The following is a 19,877-nucleotide window of genomic DNA, read 5'->3' on the forward strand; positions in this document are numbered from 1 at the left end:
TCAGGATAGGAACGTAGATTGACCGGTAAATTGAGAGCTTTGCCTTCCCGCTCAGCTCCTATTTCACCACGACGGATCAATACAGGGTCTGCATCATTGCAGATGCAGCACCGATCCGCCTGCTGATCTCACGATCCACTTTTCTCTCACTTATGAACAAGACTCTGAGGTACTTGAACTCCTTGACTTGGGGCAAGATCTCCTCCCCGTCCCGGAGATGGCACTCCACAATTTACTGGCGAGAACCATGGACTTGAACTTAGAGGTGCTGATTCTCATCTCAGTCGCTTCACGCTTGGCTGCAAACAGGTCCAATGAGAGCTGAAGATCCTGGCCAGATGACACCAGCAAGACCACATCATCTGCAAAATGCAAAGACCTAATCCTGCTGCCACCAAACCAGATCCCCTCAATGCTCTGACTGCGCCTGGAGATTCTGTCCAGAAATGTTATGAACAGAATCGGTGACAAAGGGCAGCCCTGGCGGAGTACAACCCTCACTGAAAATGGGTTCAACTTACTGCCAACAATGCAGACCAAGCTCTGACACGATCATAAAGGGAGTGAACCACCACAATCAGGCGGTCCGCTACCCCATATTCTCTGAGCACTCCCAAACAGGCTTTCCTAAAGGACACTATCAAATGCCTTTTCCAAGTCCTCAAAGCACATGTAGACTCGTTGGGCAAACTCCCATGCACCCTTGAGGATCCTGCCGAGAGTATAGAGCTGGTCCACAGTTACACTGCTCCTCCTGAATCTGAGGTTCGACTATCTGGTGTAGCCATCTTTCCAGTACAACTTAAAGGTTGAGGAATGTGATCCCACGATAGTTGGAGCACACCCTCCAATTACCCTTCTTGAAGAGAGGAACCACCTCTCAGGTCTGCCAATCCAGAGGCACCGTCCCTGATGTCCAAGCAATGCTACAGAGTCTCGTCAACCAAGATAGCCCCACAGCATCCCGAGCCTTAAGGAACTCCGGGCGGATCTCATCCACCCTCGGGGCCCTTCCATCGCGGAGCTTTTGAACTACCTCGGGCAACCTCAGCCCCAGAAATGGGAGCGCCCACCATCGCTTCCTCATTGAGAGACGTGTAGCTGGGATTGAGGAGGTCTTAAAAGTATTCCCTCTACCGATCAAAAACACCCAGAGTCGAGGTCAGCAGTGCACCATTCCAGTCATATACAGTGTTGACAGTGCACTGTTTAGCTCTCCTGAGGCGGCGGATGATAGTCCAGAATCGCTTCAAAGCCGTCTGGAAGTCGTTTTTCATGATTTCACCAAACTCATCCCATGTCCGAGTTTTTGCCTTTCCGACTGTCAAAGCCGCACAATGCTTGGCCTGTCCGTACCTGTTTGCTGCCTCCAGAGTCCCAAGAGCCGAAAGGATTACCATTCGGACTCTATATCCAGCACTTCCCTCGTGACATGTTCAAAGTTCTTCCGCAGGTGGGAATAGAAACTCTCTTTGACGGGAGACTCTGCTAGATGTTCCCAACAGACCCTTTGGGTCTGCCGGGTCTGATTGGCATCCTCTCTCACCATCAGAGCCAACTCAACACCAGGTGGTGATTGGTTGAAGGCTCCGCCGAATGTCCAAAACATGGGACAGCAAATCCGATGACACAACTACATAGTCGATCATACAATTGCGGCCTATGGTGTCCTGGTGCCTTATCTTTCAACATGATGTCCGTTATAGATAATCTGTTGCGAGCACAAAAGTCTAATAACAAAACACCACTCCGGTTCAGATCCGAGCGGCCGTTTCTCCCAATCAGGCCTCATCAGGTTTCCCTGTCGTTGCCAATGTGAGCTTTGAAATCCCCCAACAGAAAAAGGGAATCACCTGGGGGAGCACTCTCCAGTAGTCCCTCTTGTGAATCCAAAAAGGGCGGGCAGTCTGAACTGCTGTTTGGTGCGTAGGCGCAAAGAACAGTCAGGACCCGTCCCTACACCCGGAGGCGCAGGGAAGCTACGCTCTTGTTTACTGAGTTAAAGTCCAACGTACAGGCTCTGAGCTGCTGGGTAGAAGAGAGTCCAGACCCTCGTGAGAGGACTGGTTACAGAGCCCTTGATGTGCGTCAAAGTAAGTCCAACTAAATCTAGCCAGAACTTCTCCACCTTGTGCACCAGCTTAGGCTCCATCCCTCCCAGCGAGGTACGTTCCATGTCCCAAGAGCTATCTTATGTAGCCGGGGATCGGACCGCCCAGGGCCCTGCCTTCGGCTGCCGTCCAGCTCACACTTCACCCGACCTCTATGCCCCCTACTATGAGTGGTGAACCCATTGGAGGACAATGTGGTCATTTCTACGTTGAACGTTAACGTGTGTTGTAATATTGCTGTGCAAGTATGTACAACATACAATCTAAAATGTTATGTTTCCGGTGTTTATCTTTTTTTCAAATGCAAAGGTATGTATAGATTAATCCTCCATTACTTCATGACACATGGAATATATTGTTGTTCCTTCAGGCTCAGACATCAGTGTCAATGTTACCTTTCTGACTGAAACTTTTCCCACAGTGTTGACAGATGTGAGGTTTCTCTCCAGTGTGGAGCTTCATGTGATTCCTCAGAGAACCAGGGTTTGCTAGCAGCTTGGGGCAGAGGTTACACTGCAACTGAGAGAGAACCCCAAATTATTTTATTTCCTCTTTTTATGGTTTTGGTGTTAAACTACACTTCAGGGAGAATCCATGACTGGAATGAAAATTTAGAGTAGAGATGGTACATGAAAGATTTAAGCAGCACTGAGAGTCAAGCCTATATTGTATTGGAACTCATGTCTGAAATTGTTTCATGATTTACATTGAGCAACATCACCTTTGCACAATTCAACATGTCGGAAAATGAGTAGGAAGAAGCAGAGCTTATTTAATTGTACCTGTTCTACATTTGTATGCATTACTGATAATTAATTCACACCATATGCTTTACATGTTGACACTTTCAATAATTAATGTTTATATTTTTTAATTAGCAAATTGTGTAGCATTAATAGCATTGATATCTTAAACCAAAGGCCCTTCCAACTACTTGTTTTAGCTCCCTTTTAAGAAGATTTTCCTAACACAAGAAAGAGGAAAATATGCATTTTTGTGAAAAGAGTTATATAACCCTTGCGGCCGTGAAAGTGCACAGGCCTGACTTGTGATTGGAGACGTGCAAGGAAGGTAAAAAAGGGTTGTTATGTATGTGTGTGTGTGCGCGCAATGAGACATCTGCACGGGAGAGACATGGTGCTTTTAAACGCGGTAAGCTAACCATGAATACATCCAAAATAATAAATATCTGAGAAGAAAATAGAGTTAAATTCTGCATGGACAGATTTATTTGCCCGTAAAATTACAAAAAAGATTAAAACTTTTCAAAGTTCATAAGCTGTTTTGTTTTGCAGTTCTGGACTTTTTTTTCTCTCCTGGTAGATGTAGCAAAATGGCTCTTTTGGCAGTAAAGGTTTGCTTAGGCAGTGATGCAAGCAAGTAAGAAAATAAGAAGACAAGATCAAAAGTATAAAATAATCACATGAGAAAATAAAAAAATGACAAGCTTATGCAGTGATAAAGGAAAATAAAATAAAATTTAAGTTAGTTATAAGACTAAATACATTTTGGAAAAGGTTTTAATTGATAATGAACTGAAAATGATAAATCCAAATGAGTAAAGAGATTAACAATGAATAAACAAATTAGTGAATACTGGAGATAATGTCGTATACTTGACAAGTTATGACTTTAGTTTATTTTTCACATATTTCCTGTTTTGTGCTTTTATTTTGTTGCACTAGTTCCTGAGTTGTTTTTAGTTCAATCTTGACTTCATCAGCAAGTAGATCAAACTGCAGGCTGCAGACACTGTAGGGCAGGGGTCGGCAACCCGCGGCTCCGGAGCCGCATGCGGCTCTTTGACCACTATGATGCGGCTCAGCTACATACTTGCCGACCCCCCCGATTTTCCCAGGAGACCTATGGATCTCAGTGTCTCTCATAGATAACTCCCAGGGAAAACATGATCCTATTTACACTCTAATTACTAAATAAAGGGAGTGCCCTAATTGCACTGCAGTAATTGTCCCCTTTAGCATTTACAAACAGCATGCCAGCCCGGCCACATGTTGTATGTTGCTTTTACTTGAACACATAGGAGACAGCAAAGCATACTTACTCATCAGCCACACAGCTTACACTGACGGTAGCCGTATCAAACAACTTTAACATTGTTACGTTAAAAATATGCGCCACACTGTGAACCCACACCAAATAAGAATGAAAAGTACATTTGTGGAGAACATCCCACCGTAACACAACATAAACACAACACAACCAATACCCAGAATCCAGTGGCGTGCGGTGAGGTTAATGTCTGGTGAGGCACGACTGCATTATCACAGTCAGATTTACAAACATATGAACCTGCAGTGCAGGTGTACCTAATGTTGTGTCCCTGTGGTCGTTCGCGGCTCCTGCAGCGCGAGCATTGTTGTTTTTGCACTTTTTGGCTTCTTGTTAAGTGACTTTTTTTGGGTGGATTCGGTCTTGCACGTGGAGGGTTTGGGTGTGGGCTTTGGTTGGTGTGGCGCTCCCGTCGGGCGACGCATTCTGCGGCGGAGGTGCACGAGCCTCCAGTTTTATGATCGCTCAGCACAATAAATACGTTACACACATACAGTTGTTGACAAAATACACTGTACATTATATACCTCAGCTAACTAAACTATGGAAATGTATAATATAATTCATATAGCAATATGGTGTCACTGCACAGCAGCTCAGCAGTTAGCCGAGTCATTGTGCACATTCCATGTTGAGGCACAAATCAGTGACGTGCCTCAACTGGCTGCTGATCACCGCACCGTCTCTTCTCAGTATTTGAACGGCAAATGTGAAAATAAAAATAAAAATAATCTAAAACTGGTGAAGTTAAATGGAAAATAACTTTAGTATAATCACTGGATACATATAACAATTTAATTATTTTTTTTTTCTTTTTACTTTTTTTTTTCTTTCCATGATGGCAGGTGAGGCCGTGCCTCCCCTGCCTCTAGTGACGGCACGCCACTGCCAGAATCCCATGCAGCCCTAACTCTTCCGGTCTACATTATACACCCCCGCTACCACCAAATCCCCCCACACATCAACCCCCCCCCTCTCCGTGCGTTGGTTGAGCGGAAGAGTTAGGGCTGCATGGGATTCTGGGTATTGGTACCGTCAGTGTAAGATGTGTGGCTGCTGAGGTAGTACGCCTTGCTGTCACTTATGTGAGCAAGCTGAAACTGCATTCTACATGTGGTCGAGCAGGTACACTGTTTGGGCAGGCTGCAGAGGGCGCCAAAAGCAGTGTCATCACGCCCTGACATTCGGGAGTCTCCCGGGACAAATGAGAGGGTTGGCAAGTATGACGCTATCAAGCGCCATTCATTCAAAACTCGCGGGCCGCACTAACATCAAATTTCCACATTAAAGTGCGTGCCGGTGCGTGTGTCGGAGACCCCCGGGTAACATAGCACAAAGCATTTAAACTTTGTATGCGGTGCTTTTCATTTTAAATTTTAAAAGTTTTTTTGTGGCTCCCATTATTTTCTTTAATTTGTGAAACTTGCCAAAATGGCTCTTTGAGTGGTAAAGGTTGCCGACCCCTGCTGTAGGGGAATACCCCTGTTGGAGAACGCCCATGGCGACAACGGGAGTGAAGCGCACTGACATGACAGTAGAATATTTTCATCACAGACAATGGGATCTAATCAATTAATTAATGCAAAGATGGGGTTATGGTTAATATGTATTTCAATTGTAGTTGCTATATTGTTATGCCAGCAATGCCAATTACATTTGTGTTCATTACATACAAAAAGCCGAACACACAATACAATCAACAACCAAAATAACAATCATAAGCTGTTTAATAACCATATTTCGTCGAAGTTTGAATCAGCTAAATTTGGCATAGTCACATGCATTGTACCAACCATCTTATAACATGTTATAAATGTCCAGGGTGGGGGCTACATTACAGGGGGGATTAACAGCCATGACCATTAGTAATTTTATTTCGGTCGAATTGCAGTTTTAACTTCTAATTGTGACAAATAGACTTTTTTTTTAATTGACAACATTATTATGTTGGTGGTGTTCTTATATTCTGTTCTTATTCTCAAAAATCCGCTGATATGGGCTACAAGATGTTACCTTTGTAACAGAGAACAATATGTTTGTATTTAGGGTGATTTATCTAAAAAAGCTAAATATACTCAGAGGTGCCACTTTGTCTTTGTTGTTGTCTTTCTGTTTGCTGTTGTCTTTCTGTTTGCTTGTTTTCTTTTTTGTTTGGTGACATGTGGTGGTGTTTTTGTATTAGAGTGGAGGCTGTTATTTAAGCCCTTTATTGTTTTTTCCTGCACAGTTAATTTTGTACTTTGTAAATTATGATTGAATGTTTGTTTTGTGTATTTAACAAATAAATATTTTTGGGTTGACCCCGCGACCCCGAAGGGAATAAGCGGTAGAAAATGGATGGATGGGTTGAAAAAACATTGCAAACTGCACTTTCAACTCAGCTAGGTCTGTAAATAGTTTTTCTTGTTCGTTCCCGTATGTTCTTGCTACTTGTGCTGGTGTTGTAAGGAACCCTTGGCTTTCAATATCGCTGCACCTCCTGTTGCTCCTCATGAGATAAAGCTTCTGAAGCTTTCTTTGTGTGATTCCTACGCTCCACTTTTTAGTAAAGACTTTGAGCTGCCTTTTTATGTCTCCGTGCCATGCTTACCTCCTCGTGAAGCCGCCCTGCTCACCTGTGAGCTGTCAGACCCTTATTTGGAATTGTGACTTTTGTCAAGTCTATACCTTCATGGCCACTTCTTTAGTGTTTTCTATTTTTATACCCTGTTTTTCACTGTTTAATTACATTTTTGTCAAGGTACTTTGTGTATCCTGTTAATTTTTTTGTGTGTGTGCTGCATTTATTTAAATAGTTTATCAAACAGACCTGCCCTTACTGTATGTCCTTGTAACCCTGGTGTAACGCCACACCACATTTTAATGAAACATACACATGAAAGTAAACGTCTGACAGAAAGGTATAATTCATAAATAAACGCTGAATGTAGATTTGTCAATAAGCTATTAATAATGATAGTGAGAGGAAAACCAAAACAAATGTATTCCATACTATCATTGAGTGAAAGTAGAAAGTAGAAAGGAGAGAGTTGCTTATTTGAAAATGTCAAATTATATGAAAAAAACAACATCCCACCTTTGGAGGCTGTGAGTAAATCAATCTGCTGCAGTGGAGAAGGCGGTGGATGCGCAGGGATGGTCGACGTGCAAATGCCTTACCACAGTGCTCGCACACATACGGCTTGTTTCCAGTGTGGAGGACCAAGTGCTCTTTCAGGTCTCGCTTCAGGCCATAGGTCTTGTCACAGTGAGGACATGAAAACGGACGTTCCCCACGGTGGCTCAACTGGAGAGAGAGTAAACCCTTATTGTTGATAGTAGTATATACAATGTACCAACCATGAGATCTAATCGATGAGATTCAAGGCTACATTATTACCTTCTAGACATTTACAGATTTGAACCCTAACCCAAAGCTGAACATCGTTCATTATCTTAGCCAGCAAATAAATATCATGCTGTTGTGCAGATGAACCAATGTATTATCATTTCAACTGCAATTGTTCAGTGGGTAAATAGTGAGCCCATTTGATGACTAAGCATGTGGTCATCAAGGGACGAGTCCACAAAAAACAGACAAAACCCACACAGCATCTAAAAAAAGTTATTGTTTAGGAGCCCATTTAGCTGTCCACACCAGTAAAATAAGAACTCTGAAGGCAGTAAATTGTTTCAGAAGACAGCAGCAGTGTTAAGGGGAGAATGGACAATTAGGGGGAAGATTGTAACTTCTACAATAAAACTTTTTTGGGGTAGTAAAAGTAATGTACTTACAGTATATTTTATTTGAAATGATGGTATTGACACCAAGGATGGTATCAGATAGTAGCGTGATAAGATATTTTTCAGTTCTTTTCTGGCCTCATTTCCATAAATAGCTGTGTGTGTGTGTGTGTGTTTATGTGTAAATAGGTTGTTTATATTATTTCATTGTTGACTGAATTATATGTATATATTGTGAGGCTCCAGCAACCCCTGCGACTCCGAGAGGGATAAGCGGTAGAAAATGTATGGATGGATGGATATATATTTTATTTATGCAAACAAAATCAGAGCATATGTTCTTGAAAACAAGAGAGCTTTGGGGGCAAAAAGCCAAAGGATTTAAATGACAGCCGAGAGTAGTTATTGTTCTTACAGTATTAACTTATTTTGCTCAAACGATTGTAAGTAATAAAAGGGAATCATTTTATATAATCCATCCATCCATCCATTTTCTACCGCTCGTCCCGTTATTGTTTTTATTAGTTATGTTAATTATTGTTACTTTTTTAATCAATATTGTTGTATTTATATAATGGTAAATTGTTCGCAAATAAGATTGTTTCATAACTGTTTTTGTTTGCTTGTTTGTGGTTTATTCAGATTAAAATGTTCATTCAAATTAAAAACAGAATCATTCAATGATTTTAAAAATGTCAAGAAAAAATTATTGGCGTCAGTAACACCAGTGTTTCCCATATGACTGCAATCTATCTGTGCTGTTGGGTTCCTATCAAATCGTTTAATTTGCATAATAGCCCATGACGCATGTGAGCAAAAACATCAAGTCTTTTTTCCTTTTTGTTCATTCTGTCATAGACGAGCAAGACATATCCGCCTGTTAGTGCTTCAAAATTGGTCGTGGGGGTATAGCATAACATTTATCACGCCAAATAAAACTCTGCTTAGGACCCCAATTTAGCCTGAGCATAACCATCTGCTTCTTCAGATTTGACAATCAATAGGGGTCTGAATATTCACTCAATATAGTCAAAATGTCGCTAAGTCGTCTACTTATTTTCTGCTTATGAGGTGTGCTAAAAAGCAGAGTTATGATGTCATCACATTTCTATTCTACATAAATCTATTTGTGGCGGTCCAAATGTATTCATGTGGGGCCACCACAATTAAATAAATGTATGGGAAACACTGATCAGTATTGAATATACTGGCCCTGAATTTACTTAGTAATGGATTGATACGAAAATTTGCAACATTGCTTGACCATATTTGCCAACTGTATAAACACCATACATTGTACATATTAAACATTGATGTGGAGATAAAGGGATTAATTGTGCAGTTGTGTTTAAAGAAAATCCAAAACTGACCCAAGGCAACGCTTATAGCTATTACATCTATGTTGTCAAAGGCCCTAAAGCTCCCAAAAGATCTATTTAAATAACTGAGGCAACTCTATAAACTTAAAAAAAGAAGCCACTCCTATTGATGTGATGTACTGCAAGCTTTAGAGGTATGAAACATTGTTTCAAGAAATGCATTCTTATGAATAGTTTGACAATTCTAAATTGCTTGACTACTGTGCATTTGCGAAATCCCAAAATATTCCAAATCTATCAGGTCACTTCTACCTGGTGGGCCTTGAAGCTCTCTGCAGAAGTGTAGTTTTTGCCGCACTCCTGGCAGGTGAAAGGCTTCTCTTCTGTGTGACTGAACTGGTGTTTCTTTAAGTGGCCAATCTGGTAGAACATTTTACCGCAGTTGGAACACCTGTAACGCCTCTCTCTCATCTCGGGAGCGTTGACAGCTGTATCAGTATATGAAGTTGCCATGGAAACCGGCTCATCTGCAGAGGACTTGGCTGCCTCTGTGAGTGTCTCTATTAGCCCGTCCGTATGTCTGTCTGAATGAATAGGGAGTTCCTTAACCCGGCTGTTCAGACAGTGAAAGCGACGTGGTTTAGCAGCTAGCCGAGAACTAACCCGGACAGAAGGTGCCTGACCACTTAAGTTCCTCTGCTTGTCTACAGAGATAGACTGTGACATGATGTCCACAGTGGCCATGGCCCCGTTCAGGTGTCCATCTGTTGCAGGGGCTACTTGAGCCGTCAAGTTGTTGCTGTCCTCATTTCCCTCGAAGCTTGGATTTCTCTTAGACAAGATTTCTCCAGCATTCAGTTTGGTTGACAGAATCTTTGAGAGTTTATAGATGTCCTTGTTCCATCCTTCCTCATCCTTGAGTTGATTATGTACTTCTTTGTCTTTCTTAACGCTGTGTAGGCTAGTCACAACCATTTCTGCATCCCTCGTGACTTTCATTCTCTGATTATCTGAAAATATACAGTGAACATTTTAATTGACTGTAAAATGCAAACAATATAAATATTAGGGGCATAACAAATATATGTATTTTTAGTCATATCAAACATTACATTTACTTAGCTAACTTTTTTGGATACATTGTATTTGTCAGAGTAGTTTTAATGCAACATAGGTTTTACTTGTACTTGGGAATATTGTATTTTTGATCGCTACTTTCATTTTAATCAGTTGATTACTGCTTGCAAAGGCGTATTTAGTTTTTGCTTGTCAGGGATGGTAACATGACTCTTTTGCACCTATCCAAAAGTGACATTTGACTCCGTTTTACCAATCAAACGGAGACTGGCAATCACATGACTGCACTCAAAGTATAGGCAGTCCCACACTGTAAAATGTTACATTATTATTATTATTAAACTATTGTGTGCGACAAGAAGCCAAACATCTCTATTCAATCAATTTTTACTTTGAATGCTACTAAATTAGTATATTATACATTGTTATCTGTGTCAGTAGAAATGTTCACATTTGAGCCAACAATAATTCTACTTTGAACTAGAGAAAATATATTTTTCTTGCTTATTTATTAGATGCCTTTTACTGAATATGCACAAGCACTTTATTTTTATATTATGTGATGTAATGCCTTTTATGCTGTATTCTTTGTTGTATGTACTGTATGTGATTGTAAACCCTGTAACGTGACTCTGGCACAAGCTCAACTCTTTGCCCACAATAGATCCAAATGGAGAGACCTGGTTGCCACGGTTGGCTCTACGCGCCGTGATGTCTACTTGGATGTTGGAGTCTTCAATAAAGCTTGATCAAAACATCCATCCGTCCATCCATTTTCTACCGCTTGTCCCATGTTACAGTAAATTGTAGATTTTTTTTTAAATGTTTTAGCTGCACATATGCTAATAATAACCCTGTTATAATGTCATACATGAATTTAAAACGTGCATCTTTTGTGGTACAAGCTGTACCCTCTCACACACACACCCCACTTCGGTATCTCTTTCAAGCTACTTTTTCCAGCTGCTTTTAAACCATCATCATATTCTCCATATTTTCATGGATAAATGTCCTCCGTTTTAAAATTATTTTAACTTCCTTGGCTGGCGTTATCAACTCTGTCTGCTGTATGGTGCAGATTAGAAGTGCTACGCTTGACCCGTTCACCAAGTCAGTAATAGCTCGGTCATGTTTTGATTAATTCATTGAATTTCTTCTTAGCAATCTCCTTCACAAACACAATCCCATAGTGAAAACATTTTAATTTAAAACATGTGTACGCACGTACAATACTTAAGACCTTTAGCCTATTACCATGTGAAATTAAATTATGGAATGACTTAAGTAAAGAAATCGAACTATGTAGTATATACTAATATGATCTAGTTTAAGAAACTGTTCAAACTCAAAGTGTTTACAAAGTACAAGGAAGAAGAATCCTGATAAACATCGTAAAAAATTATGATAATCTTATTAATCTCATATTGTGAACTATACATTACTTAACTACACTGCTCAAAAAAATTAAAGGAACAGTTTTTTATCAGGGTATGGCATGAATTCAATTGCACTTTTCTGATAAGGTTTTGGTCAGGTACGTGGCAGAGGGGGTTGTTAATCAGTTTCAGCTGCATTGGTGTTGATGGAATTAACAACAGGTGCACTAGAGGGGCAACAACGAGATGGCACACAAAACAGGACTGGTTTTGCAGGTGGAGGCCATTTCAAGTTCCTCCCTCTTGATCTTTTTTAACTGTTTTTCCACAAGTGTTGGCTTTAGCTAGAGTCATTATCACGACTGGGAGCATGAGACGATTTCTTAACCCTCCTGAAGTTGCGCAGATGGATGGCACATCCATGCATGCTGTTGCAAGAAGATTTGATGCGTCTCCCAGTACAATCTCCAGAGCATGGAGGAGATTCCAGGAGACAGGCAGTTACTCTAGGAGAGCTGGACAGGGCCGTAGACGGTCCTCATCCCATCAGCAGGACCGATATCTGCTGCTTTATGCAAGGAGGAGCAGGCTGAGCACTGCCCAAGCCCTACAGAATGACCTCCAGCAGGCTACTGGTGTGAATGTCTCTGCCCAAACAGTCAGAAACAGACTTCACGAGGGTGGCCTCAGGGCACGACGGCCTATAGTGTGCCCTGTGCTCACTGCTCAGAACCGTGGAGCTCGATTGGCATTTGCCATAGAACACCAGAATTGGCAAGTCCGCCACTGGTGCCCAGTGCTTTTCACAGAGGAGAGCAGGTTTACCCTGAGCACCTGTGATAGACGTGAAAGGATCTGGAGAAGCCAAGGAGAGCGCTATGCTGCCTGCAACATCATTCAGCATGACCCGTTCGGTGGTGGGTCAGTGATGGTCTGGGGAGGCATTTCCATGGAGGGACGAACAGACCTCTACAGGCTAGAGAACAGCAGTCTGACTGCCATTAGGTATCGGGATGAAATCCTTGCACCAATGGTCAGACCCTATGCTGGTGCAGTAGTTCCTGGGTTCCTCCTGGTCCACAACAATGCCCGGCCTCATGTGGCAAGAGTAAGCAGACATTATCTGGAGGATGAAGGAATTTACACAATTGAATGGCCCTCACGATCACCTGATCTAAACCCAAAAGAAAACCTCTGGGACATGTTTCGGTCCATCAGACGTTGCTCCTCAGACTTTACAGGAGCTCACTGATGCCCTTAGACAGATCTGGGAGGACATCCCACAAGACACCATCCGTCGTCTCAATAGGAACATGCTGCGACATTGTCAAGCATGCATACAAGCATGCATACAAGCACGTGGGGGCCACACAAGATATTGAAAATAATTTTGAGTTGCAGAAATTGAATTTAGGCAAAATGGACGAGCCTGCCACATAATTTTTTCACTTTGATTTTTGGGGTGTCTATATACTGAGCCCTCTGTAGGCTGAAAACTATTATTTCCATCAAAAGATGTGGCATCATTTTGTTCCTAAAACATTAAACTGTCCATATCAGTATAGATGTCACCACCTGCTGCCACCTTGTGGTTTGTATTCAGTTTTCCTTTGTTGGTGCAGTTGACCTTGTTGACCTCAACTTCATTTCTCCTTCCCCTTAGAGTTCCTGTGTTCCCATTGTGGGCGGAGTTGTGAGACGTGCACAGCTGCTCCCAATTTACCCTGATACTATTTAAGCAGCACCTTGGCAGCTGGATGGCACTTGGTGATTCCACTCCTCGGCTCTCCACTTCTGATGGCTTCCATGCTTCGTGTTTCTTGCAGCTTGTCATTCTGGCCACTCCCGGTGCCATCCAGCTTGGTGTCTACGTCGGCGGTAGCACGTCTTGCAACTTCGACCCAAGTTTGTTGTATTTTTATATATTAGTTTTTGTTTTCTCCACGGTGCCCATTTTGAGTTCTCCTTTTTGCACCGTCGCCTTTTGTTCCCTGCAGTGAGGAGCGCCTTTTTGTGAGTACACAACTTCAGTAAAGAACTGTTCAACTCACCTTTTGTCTGCATCCTTGGGTTCCTCTCAAACTGTGTTATACAGAGCTGTGACAATAGATATCCGACATTTTTTGTTTCACCATTGAAATCTCATGTGTTTTCAAAGTGTTCCTTTAATTTTTTTTGAGCAGTGTATTTATTCATGAGAACTTTACTTTTTGTTTTTTATTTATTTAATAATTATTTACTTACTTATTTGTCATTGTATTTATTTATTTACTGATTTATTTATTGTTGTGTTACAGAATGAGTAGTAACATGTGTTAGAAGTTGCTATGATACGAAAAGGGGTACAATTAAATAGACTCTGCTTCCTCCTACTACTGTGGACATGCTGTAATAAGAAACTGTAAATATGTGATGCATCATATTGTAATTGTATGCATGTTCGGAATAAAATAACACCAAAACCACCATAACTAACACCATGGTTGGAAAACAAAGTTCTGTCGATCTCGAGCTATTAGCTATTGATAAAGTAAGATTGAATGTTTTGGTGTGATCTTACAGGGTTCACTGTGGCATTCACAATGCCAACTAGCAATAAGGAGGCTCGTAACCCGAATTTTTGCTCGCAACTTAAAGCATAATAATTAGCCGAAAGACAGCTTGTATCCCAAAAAACTCATAAAAATTGCAATCGTATCCCGAGGTACCGCTGTATACTTACAGTCGTGGTCAAAAGTTTACATACATTTGTAAAGAACATAATGTCATGGCTGTCTTGAGTTTCCAATAATTTTTATAACTCTTATTTTTTTTGTGATAGAGTGATTGGAGCACATACTTTTTTGTCACAAAAAACATTCATGAAGTTTGGTTCTTTTATGAATTTATTATGGGTCTACTGAAAATGTGACCAAATCTGCTAGGTCAAAAGTATACATACAGCAATGTTAATATTTGGTTACATGTCCCTTGGCAAGTTTCACTTCAATAAGGCACTTTTGGTAGCCATCCACAAGCTTCTGGTTGAATTTTTGACCACTCCTCTTGACAAAATTAGTGCAGTTCAGCTAAATTTGTTGGTTTTCTGACATGGACTTGTTTCTTCAGCATAGCCCTCATGTTCTCAATGGGGTTTAAGTCAGGACTTTGGGAATGCCATTCTAAAACCTTAATTATAGCCGATTTAGCCATTCCTTTACCACTTTTGACGTGTGTTTGGGGTCATTGTCCTAATGGAACACCCAACTGTGCCCAAGACCCAACCTCCGGGGGCTGATGATTATAGGTTATCCTGAATAATTTGGAGGTAATCCTCCTTTTTAATTGTCCCGTTTACTCTTTGTAAAGCACCAGTTCCATTGGCAGCAAAACAGGCACAGAGCATAATACTACTATCACCATGCTTGATGGTAGGACTGGTGTTCCTGGGATTAAAGGCCTCACCTTTTCTCCTCCAAACATATTTCTGGATATTGTGGCCAAACAGCTCAATTTTTGTTTCATCTGACCACAGAACTTTCCTCCAGAAGGTCTTATCTTTGTCCATGTGATCAGCAGCAAACCATAAGGTGTCGCTTCTGGAGCAAGGTCTTCCTTCTTGCATGGTAGCCTCTCAGTCCATGGCGATGTAAAACACGCTTGACTGTGGACACTGACACTTGTGTTCCAGCAGCTTCTGATTCATTGCAGACCTGCTTTTTGGTGGTTCTCCGTTGACTCTTGATCATTCTGACCAATTTTCTCTCAGCAGCAGGTGATAGCTTGCGTTTTCTTCCTGATCGTGGCAGTGACAAAACTGTGCCATGCACTTTATACTTATGAACAATTGTCTGCACAGTTACTCTTGGGACCTTAAGCAGCTTTGAAATGGCTCCAAGTGACTTCACTGACTTGTTCAAGTCAATGATTCGTTTTTTCAGATCTGTGCTGAGTTCCTTTGACTTTTCCATTGTCGCGCTTGTAACCGAGTCTAATGACTGCATCACATGAGCCCTATTTAAATGGGCTCAGAGAAGTCAACAGGTGTCGTCAATCATACTCACTCACATGAAGTTAAGAGGCCTTGCCATGAAGCTAATTTAATTTGATTGTAAATTTTCTACATCACCAAAATTGATAATGTATGTTGCTCTATGTATACTTTTGACCCAGCAGCTTTGGTCACATTTTCAGTAGACCCATAATAAATTCATAAAGGGACCAAACTTCATGAATGTTTTTTGTGACAAACAAGTATGTGCTCCAAACTCCATCACAAAAAAATAAGAGTTGTAGAAATTGTTGGAAACTAAAGACAGACATTATGTCCTTCACAAGTGTATGTAAACTTTTGACCACGACTGTATGTGCAGCCACATAGAGTTGCCCTGAAGAAGACTGAGCCTCCATTGCAAATTACATTTATTTTCTAAATGTACATTCTTTCAATAATTGACAACTACAAAAAAATAGCGACTACAGTGTTTTTTTCTCTCTCATGACTCTATGCAAGGCAGTGGCACTCCTTCCCCTCTCCGCTTCTTTGTCTCGTGCTTTCTTTTTTGACTTTCTTGTAGCCTCTTTTTGCATTGCTCTCCAAAATCTAAGCAATAGAACCTATCAACTGGCCTCTCAATACAATTGACAAGATCTCAGTTTCAGGGGAACCTGCCTGTCCTGTTGGAATGGTTGTTGATGGACACACGACTCTTGGGAGAAGCGAAGTCCTGCATGCCTGGATATCTACTTATTCAAGATCATGATAACAGGACACCTCCTGATTGGAGATTGCCCAGGTGTATCGACAAATTGGAAGATGCTGGCAGCTGTTTAAGATACCCCAAATCTGCCACAAATGATTGGAGGATGTGGGCAGAACTCTGGGCACTCAGACTTTAGTGATTTTTGATAAATCGCAAATTGGATAACATCAGACGTCTGCCCTGCAGGATGAATTTGAAAACCAGAAATAGACAATTAGAGTGAAAAGTTTAAATGTGTTTTTTTTTGCTCAAATACGACCATTCTAAGTGCAGCAAAGACAAAACAAAATCCTTCCCTGTCAAAAACACCTGGAGAGATGAACTCTGTTCCTGCGTAGCAACTCCAGGCCTACAGACAACGCATACACACCATGGTCCATGGATATATATGCACACACACCCTCACCCCCACACCATGCCTTTGGCCTAACTCCTTTAGGTGAGACAAATGACTGGAGCAGCACCAGAAGGGCAGCAGCTCCACATCCGGAGGCCCCCCTGCAAATCCTGTTTCAAGTCTCATGGTCCCTGTGTCGTAACATGTGTATGTGTGCTTATCATGGCGCTCAAGTTTTTTTAAGCGCCCAGCCTTGGCTCCCATAGGAGCCCAGTCGAGGATCTTTTTTTTTTTTACTCAAACCCCCCTCATCCCCAGCGTTCACATAATACCATACTTTTTATGGGGCGCCGTAAGTGGCGACCCATCAGCGTTCCTGTTCTGTCTCCCTGTACAATGTACTGTATGTCTTCTCTAACTGGGTTTGCTGAAAATGAACTTTTGTTGTACTTGTGCAATGACAAAGTTCCTTCCTTCTTTCCTCCTTGTAATGTGTTGAGCTGTTGATTTTTTGTGGTTGTTGTTTTATTGCAAATTAGCACAATTATACACTTCACACATAAGATTATTTTCTATGACGGTTAAATGAAACCATTTAAAAATAATACATTTGTTTTATGTTTATTTACCTCTGTGATGACTTTCATAGAAGTTCTGCGCATTGGGTCTGTCTCTTACATCACTTCTCCCTGCCGTTTCACCACCCAGCAGCAGTTCTGTTCCTTGCTGGATGTCCCGACAAACACGCAGACATACACTCACACACTTGCCCACGCATACCTCTCCACACATACATTGAACTGCCACATTGTGCAAAGCTTTTCCTTGCACCTGGCAGGCAAAACTGGGTGAGACAAAAGCAAGAGATTGTTTGTTAGAGGAGTGATTCCCAACCGCTGTGCTGTGGCACATAGTGAAAGGTCAACAAGAAAATTAGCAAAATTCCTGAACAATCAAATTCTTTTCCACTAGATGGCAGGAGGTAAAAATTACTTGCGAAACTACCTACCATGCATACAACATTTTTGTTTGGTGGTGTGGAGTGAGATTTTTCTTATGTAAAATATGTGCCTTGTGTAGGAGTATGTAAAGTGGGCGACCATAGGACCAATTTTGAGAACCTGTGTGAAATAGAAATTTTAAACACAGATAGAATGGTTTCATGTGCTTAGATGCACGCACGTACTCAGGTCTCCAAATTGTGCCCGGAGGAACAATGTTATGCCACAGATAATTTTTTATTGGCACTCTGAATATTCTTGCTTTGTCAATGTCACCTGTAACCATGTGGCCCATCACAGCTAGACAGTCTACTTACTTCTAGCCGCAGACAAAAACAAAAGATATTGCTTAATAACTTCTATTCCGTACACAACCTGAAGCAGTTGGAAACACTGGCAATGTACTGTATCTCTACTTTATCTAGCAGAAAAAAACAGCACTTGGGCCAAAACCAAAGTACCTGTGACAAAATCACGACATGCTCAATATAGTATAACCTTATATATGCACTAAGAGGAGGTATGGAGGGATTACAGGTGTTCCTCGTTTTACAATATTTTTTGTGAGGACGTTTCGTGGCTACAAATGCACACTCATAAACAAATTTCAAACTTAATTTTGTTCCGGAAATGCGAGACTTGAAGTAGAACTAGTTACAGCGCATGTTAGGAGTATACCATTTTAGGCCCCTCACGATTTGATTTGACTACGACTCAGGGTAGGGCTGGGTGATTATATGATGATGATCGATGATCATGATAAATTTCAGGTCCTTTACCGTGATGAGCAGTGAGTATTTTAACTCGATCAAACATGGCAGAAATGTTTGCGACCGTGACTAATCATGAGGTTTCATATGCCCAGTGTTGTCGGATAGATGCTGCCTGTTTACTGTGTGTTTTTTGCTCAAAATGTCTCTACGTTTGTGGGGGTTTTGCTGTTGTGTGACCATGGACTTTATTAGCTGCTTGATTTTTGCATTACATCTGATTTATGGTTAGCAATAAGTTGAGTTCCCTAGCCAATCTTTTGTTATTTAACTCTGTTGTACATTTTTCCCCTAATTAAAAACCTTTTGACTGCACCATGTTTCTATATCCTGAGGTAACCCTATAAGCTTTTGGTCTCAACCGCTTGACTCTCACCACCATCAGTAAGGATAAAGGTGGTATCTTTAAGCATGTTAAAAGATCTGCTCTTAAAAAAAAAAATCTGCTCTTATGAAAGCGATAGTAATAATAACTAAGCAGCATTGTGGTCTCATTATTGAGATGGAAAGGTTGCTAATTCTTTGGCTGTAAGATCAGGATCAACGCTGATTTAAGACTTGGTTCATCACCAGGTGCTGGTGGGGTGTGGGGAATGATAAAGCAGCAAACGTTTCTTTGGCTAAGATTTTAAAATGGATAAAGATCAGGAAATGTTCTTTCTTATCATTATTGTTTCATTTAATTCATGTATTATTTGTTTTTATACCTGTGTTTTATCTCATTCATGTGTTTTGTGTCTGAGTGACTTAAGTGTTCATTTAGGTATGAGTTACTACTTTCACTAAAATTCTACTTACAACAGGTCGTAAAAATGGAACTCGTCCGTAAACCGATGACCACCTGTATGGCACTTTACTGCAAGTATGCTATTGTCTACCATAGCTGTACACTTTCTCTCACACAGTAGGGTTTTTTAGTTGTACACAGCAAGAGTCTTTCGTGCAATATTGGCCTATTGGAAACAAAAATATGCCTGATTTTTTTCTTCCATCCATCCATCCATCCATCCATCCATTTTCTTCCGCTTATCCGAGGTCAGGTCATGGGGGAAGCAGCCTAATCAGGGAAGCCCAGACTTCCCTCTCCCCAGCCACTTCGTCCAGATCCTCCCGGGGGATCCTCCCAACGTGTCCTGGGTCTTCTCGTGGCCTCCTACCAGTTGGACGTGCCCTAAACACCTCCCTTGGGAGGCGTTTGGGTGGCATCCTGACCAGATGCCTGAACCACCTCATCTGGCTCCTCTCGATGTGGAGGAGCAGCGGCTTTACTTTGAGCTCCTCCCAGATGACAGAGCTTCTCACCCTATCTCTAAACCAGGGGTCGGCAACTTGCGGCTCCGGAGCTGCATGC

The 19,877-nt window shown here is 41.5% G+C and overlaps 1 protein-coding gene across 3 annotated transcripts in view; it reads right to left on the bottom strand.

Annotated features, from left to right (window-relative positions):
* Positions 1 to 19,877, bottom strand: part of LOC133637161 (zinc finger protein 595-like) — a 60,435-nt gene that overhangs the window by 17,012 nt on the left and 23,546 nt on the right. For all 3 annotated transcript variants that reach the window (XM_062030463.1, XM_062030462.1, XM_062030464.1), the window contains 4 exons: positions 17,385 to 17,599; positions 9,536 to 10,233; positions 7,258 to 7,467; positions 2,507 to 2,630 (listed from right to left, as the gene is read on the bottom strand). In XM_062030463.1, coding sequence (XP_061886447.1) covers positions 2,507 to 2,630; positions 7,258 to 7,467; positions 9,536 to 10,233; positions 17,385 to 17,599 — 1,247 coding nt within the window. The remainder of the gene's footprint in view (positions 1 to 2,506; positions 2,631 to 7,257; positions 7,468 to 9,535; positions 10,234 to 17,384; positions 17,600 to 19,877) is intronic.

This window comes from Entelurus aequoreus, linkage group LG02 (assembly GCF_033978785.1).
Source record: "Entelurus aequoreus isolate RoL-2023_Sb linkage group LG02, RoL_Eaeq_v1.1, whole genome shotgun sequence".
NCBI lineage: Eukaryota > Metazoa > Chordata > Actinopteri > Syngnathiformes > Syngnathidae > Entelurus > Entelurus aequoreus.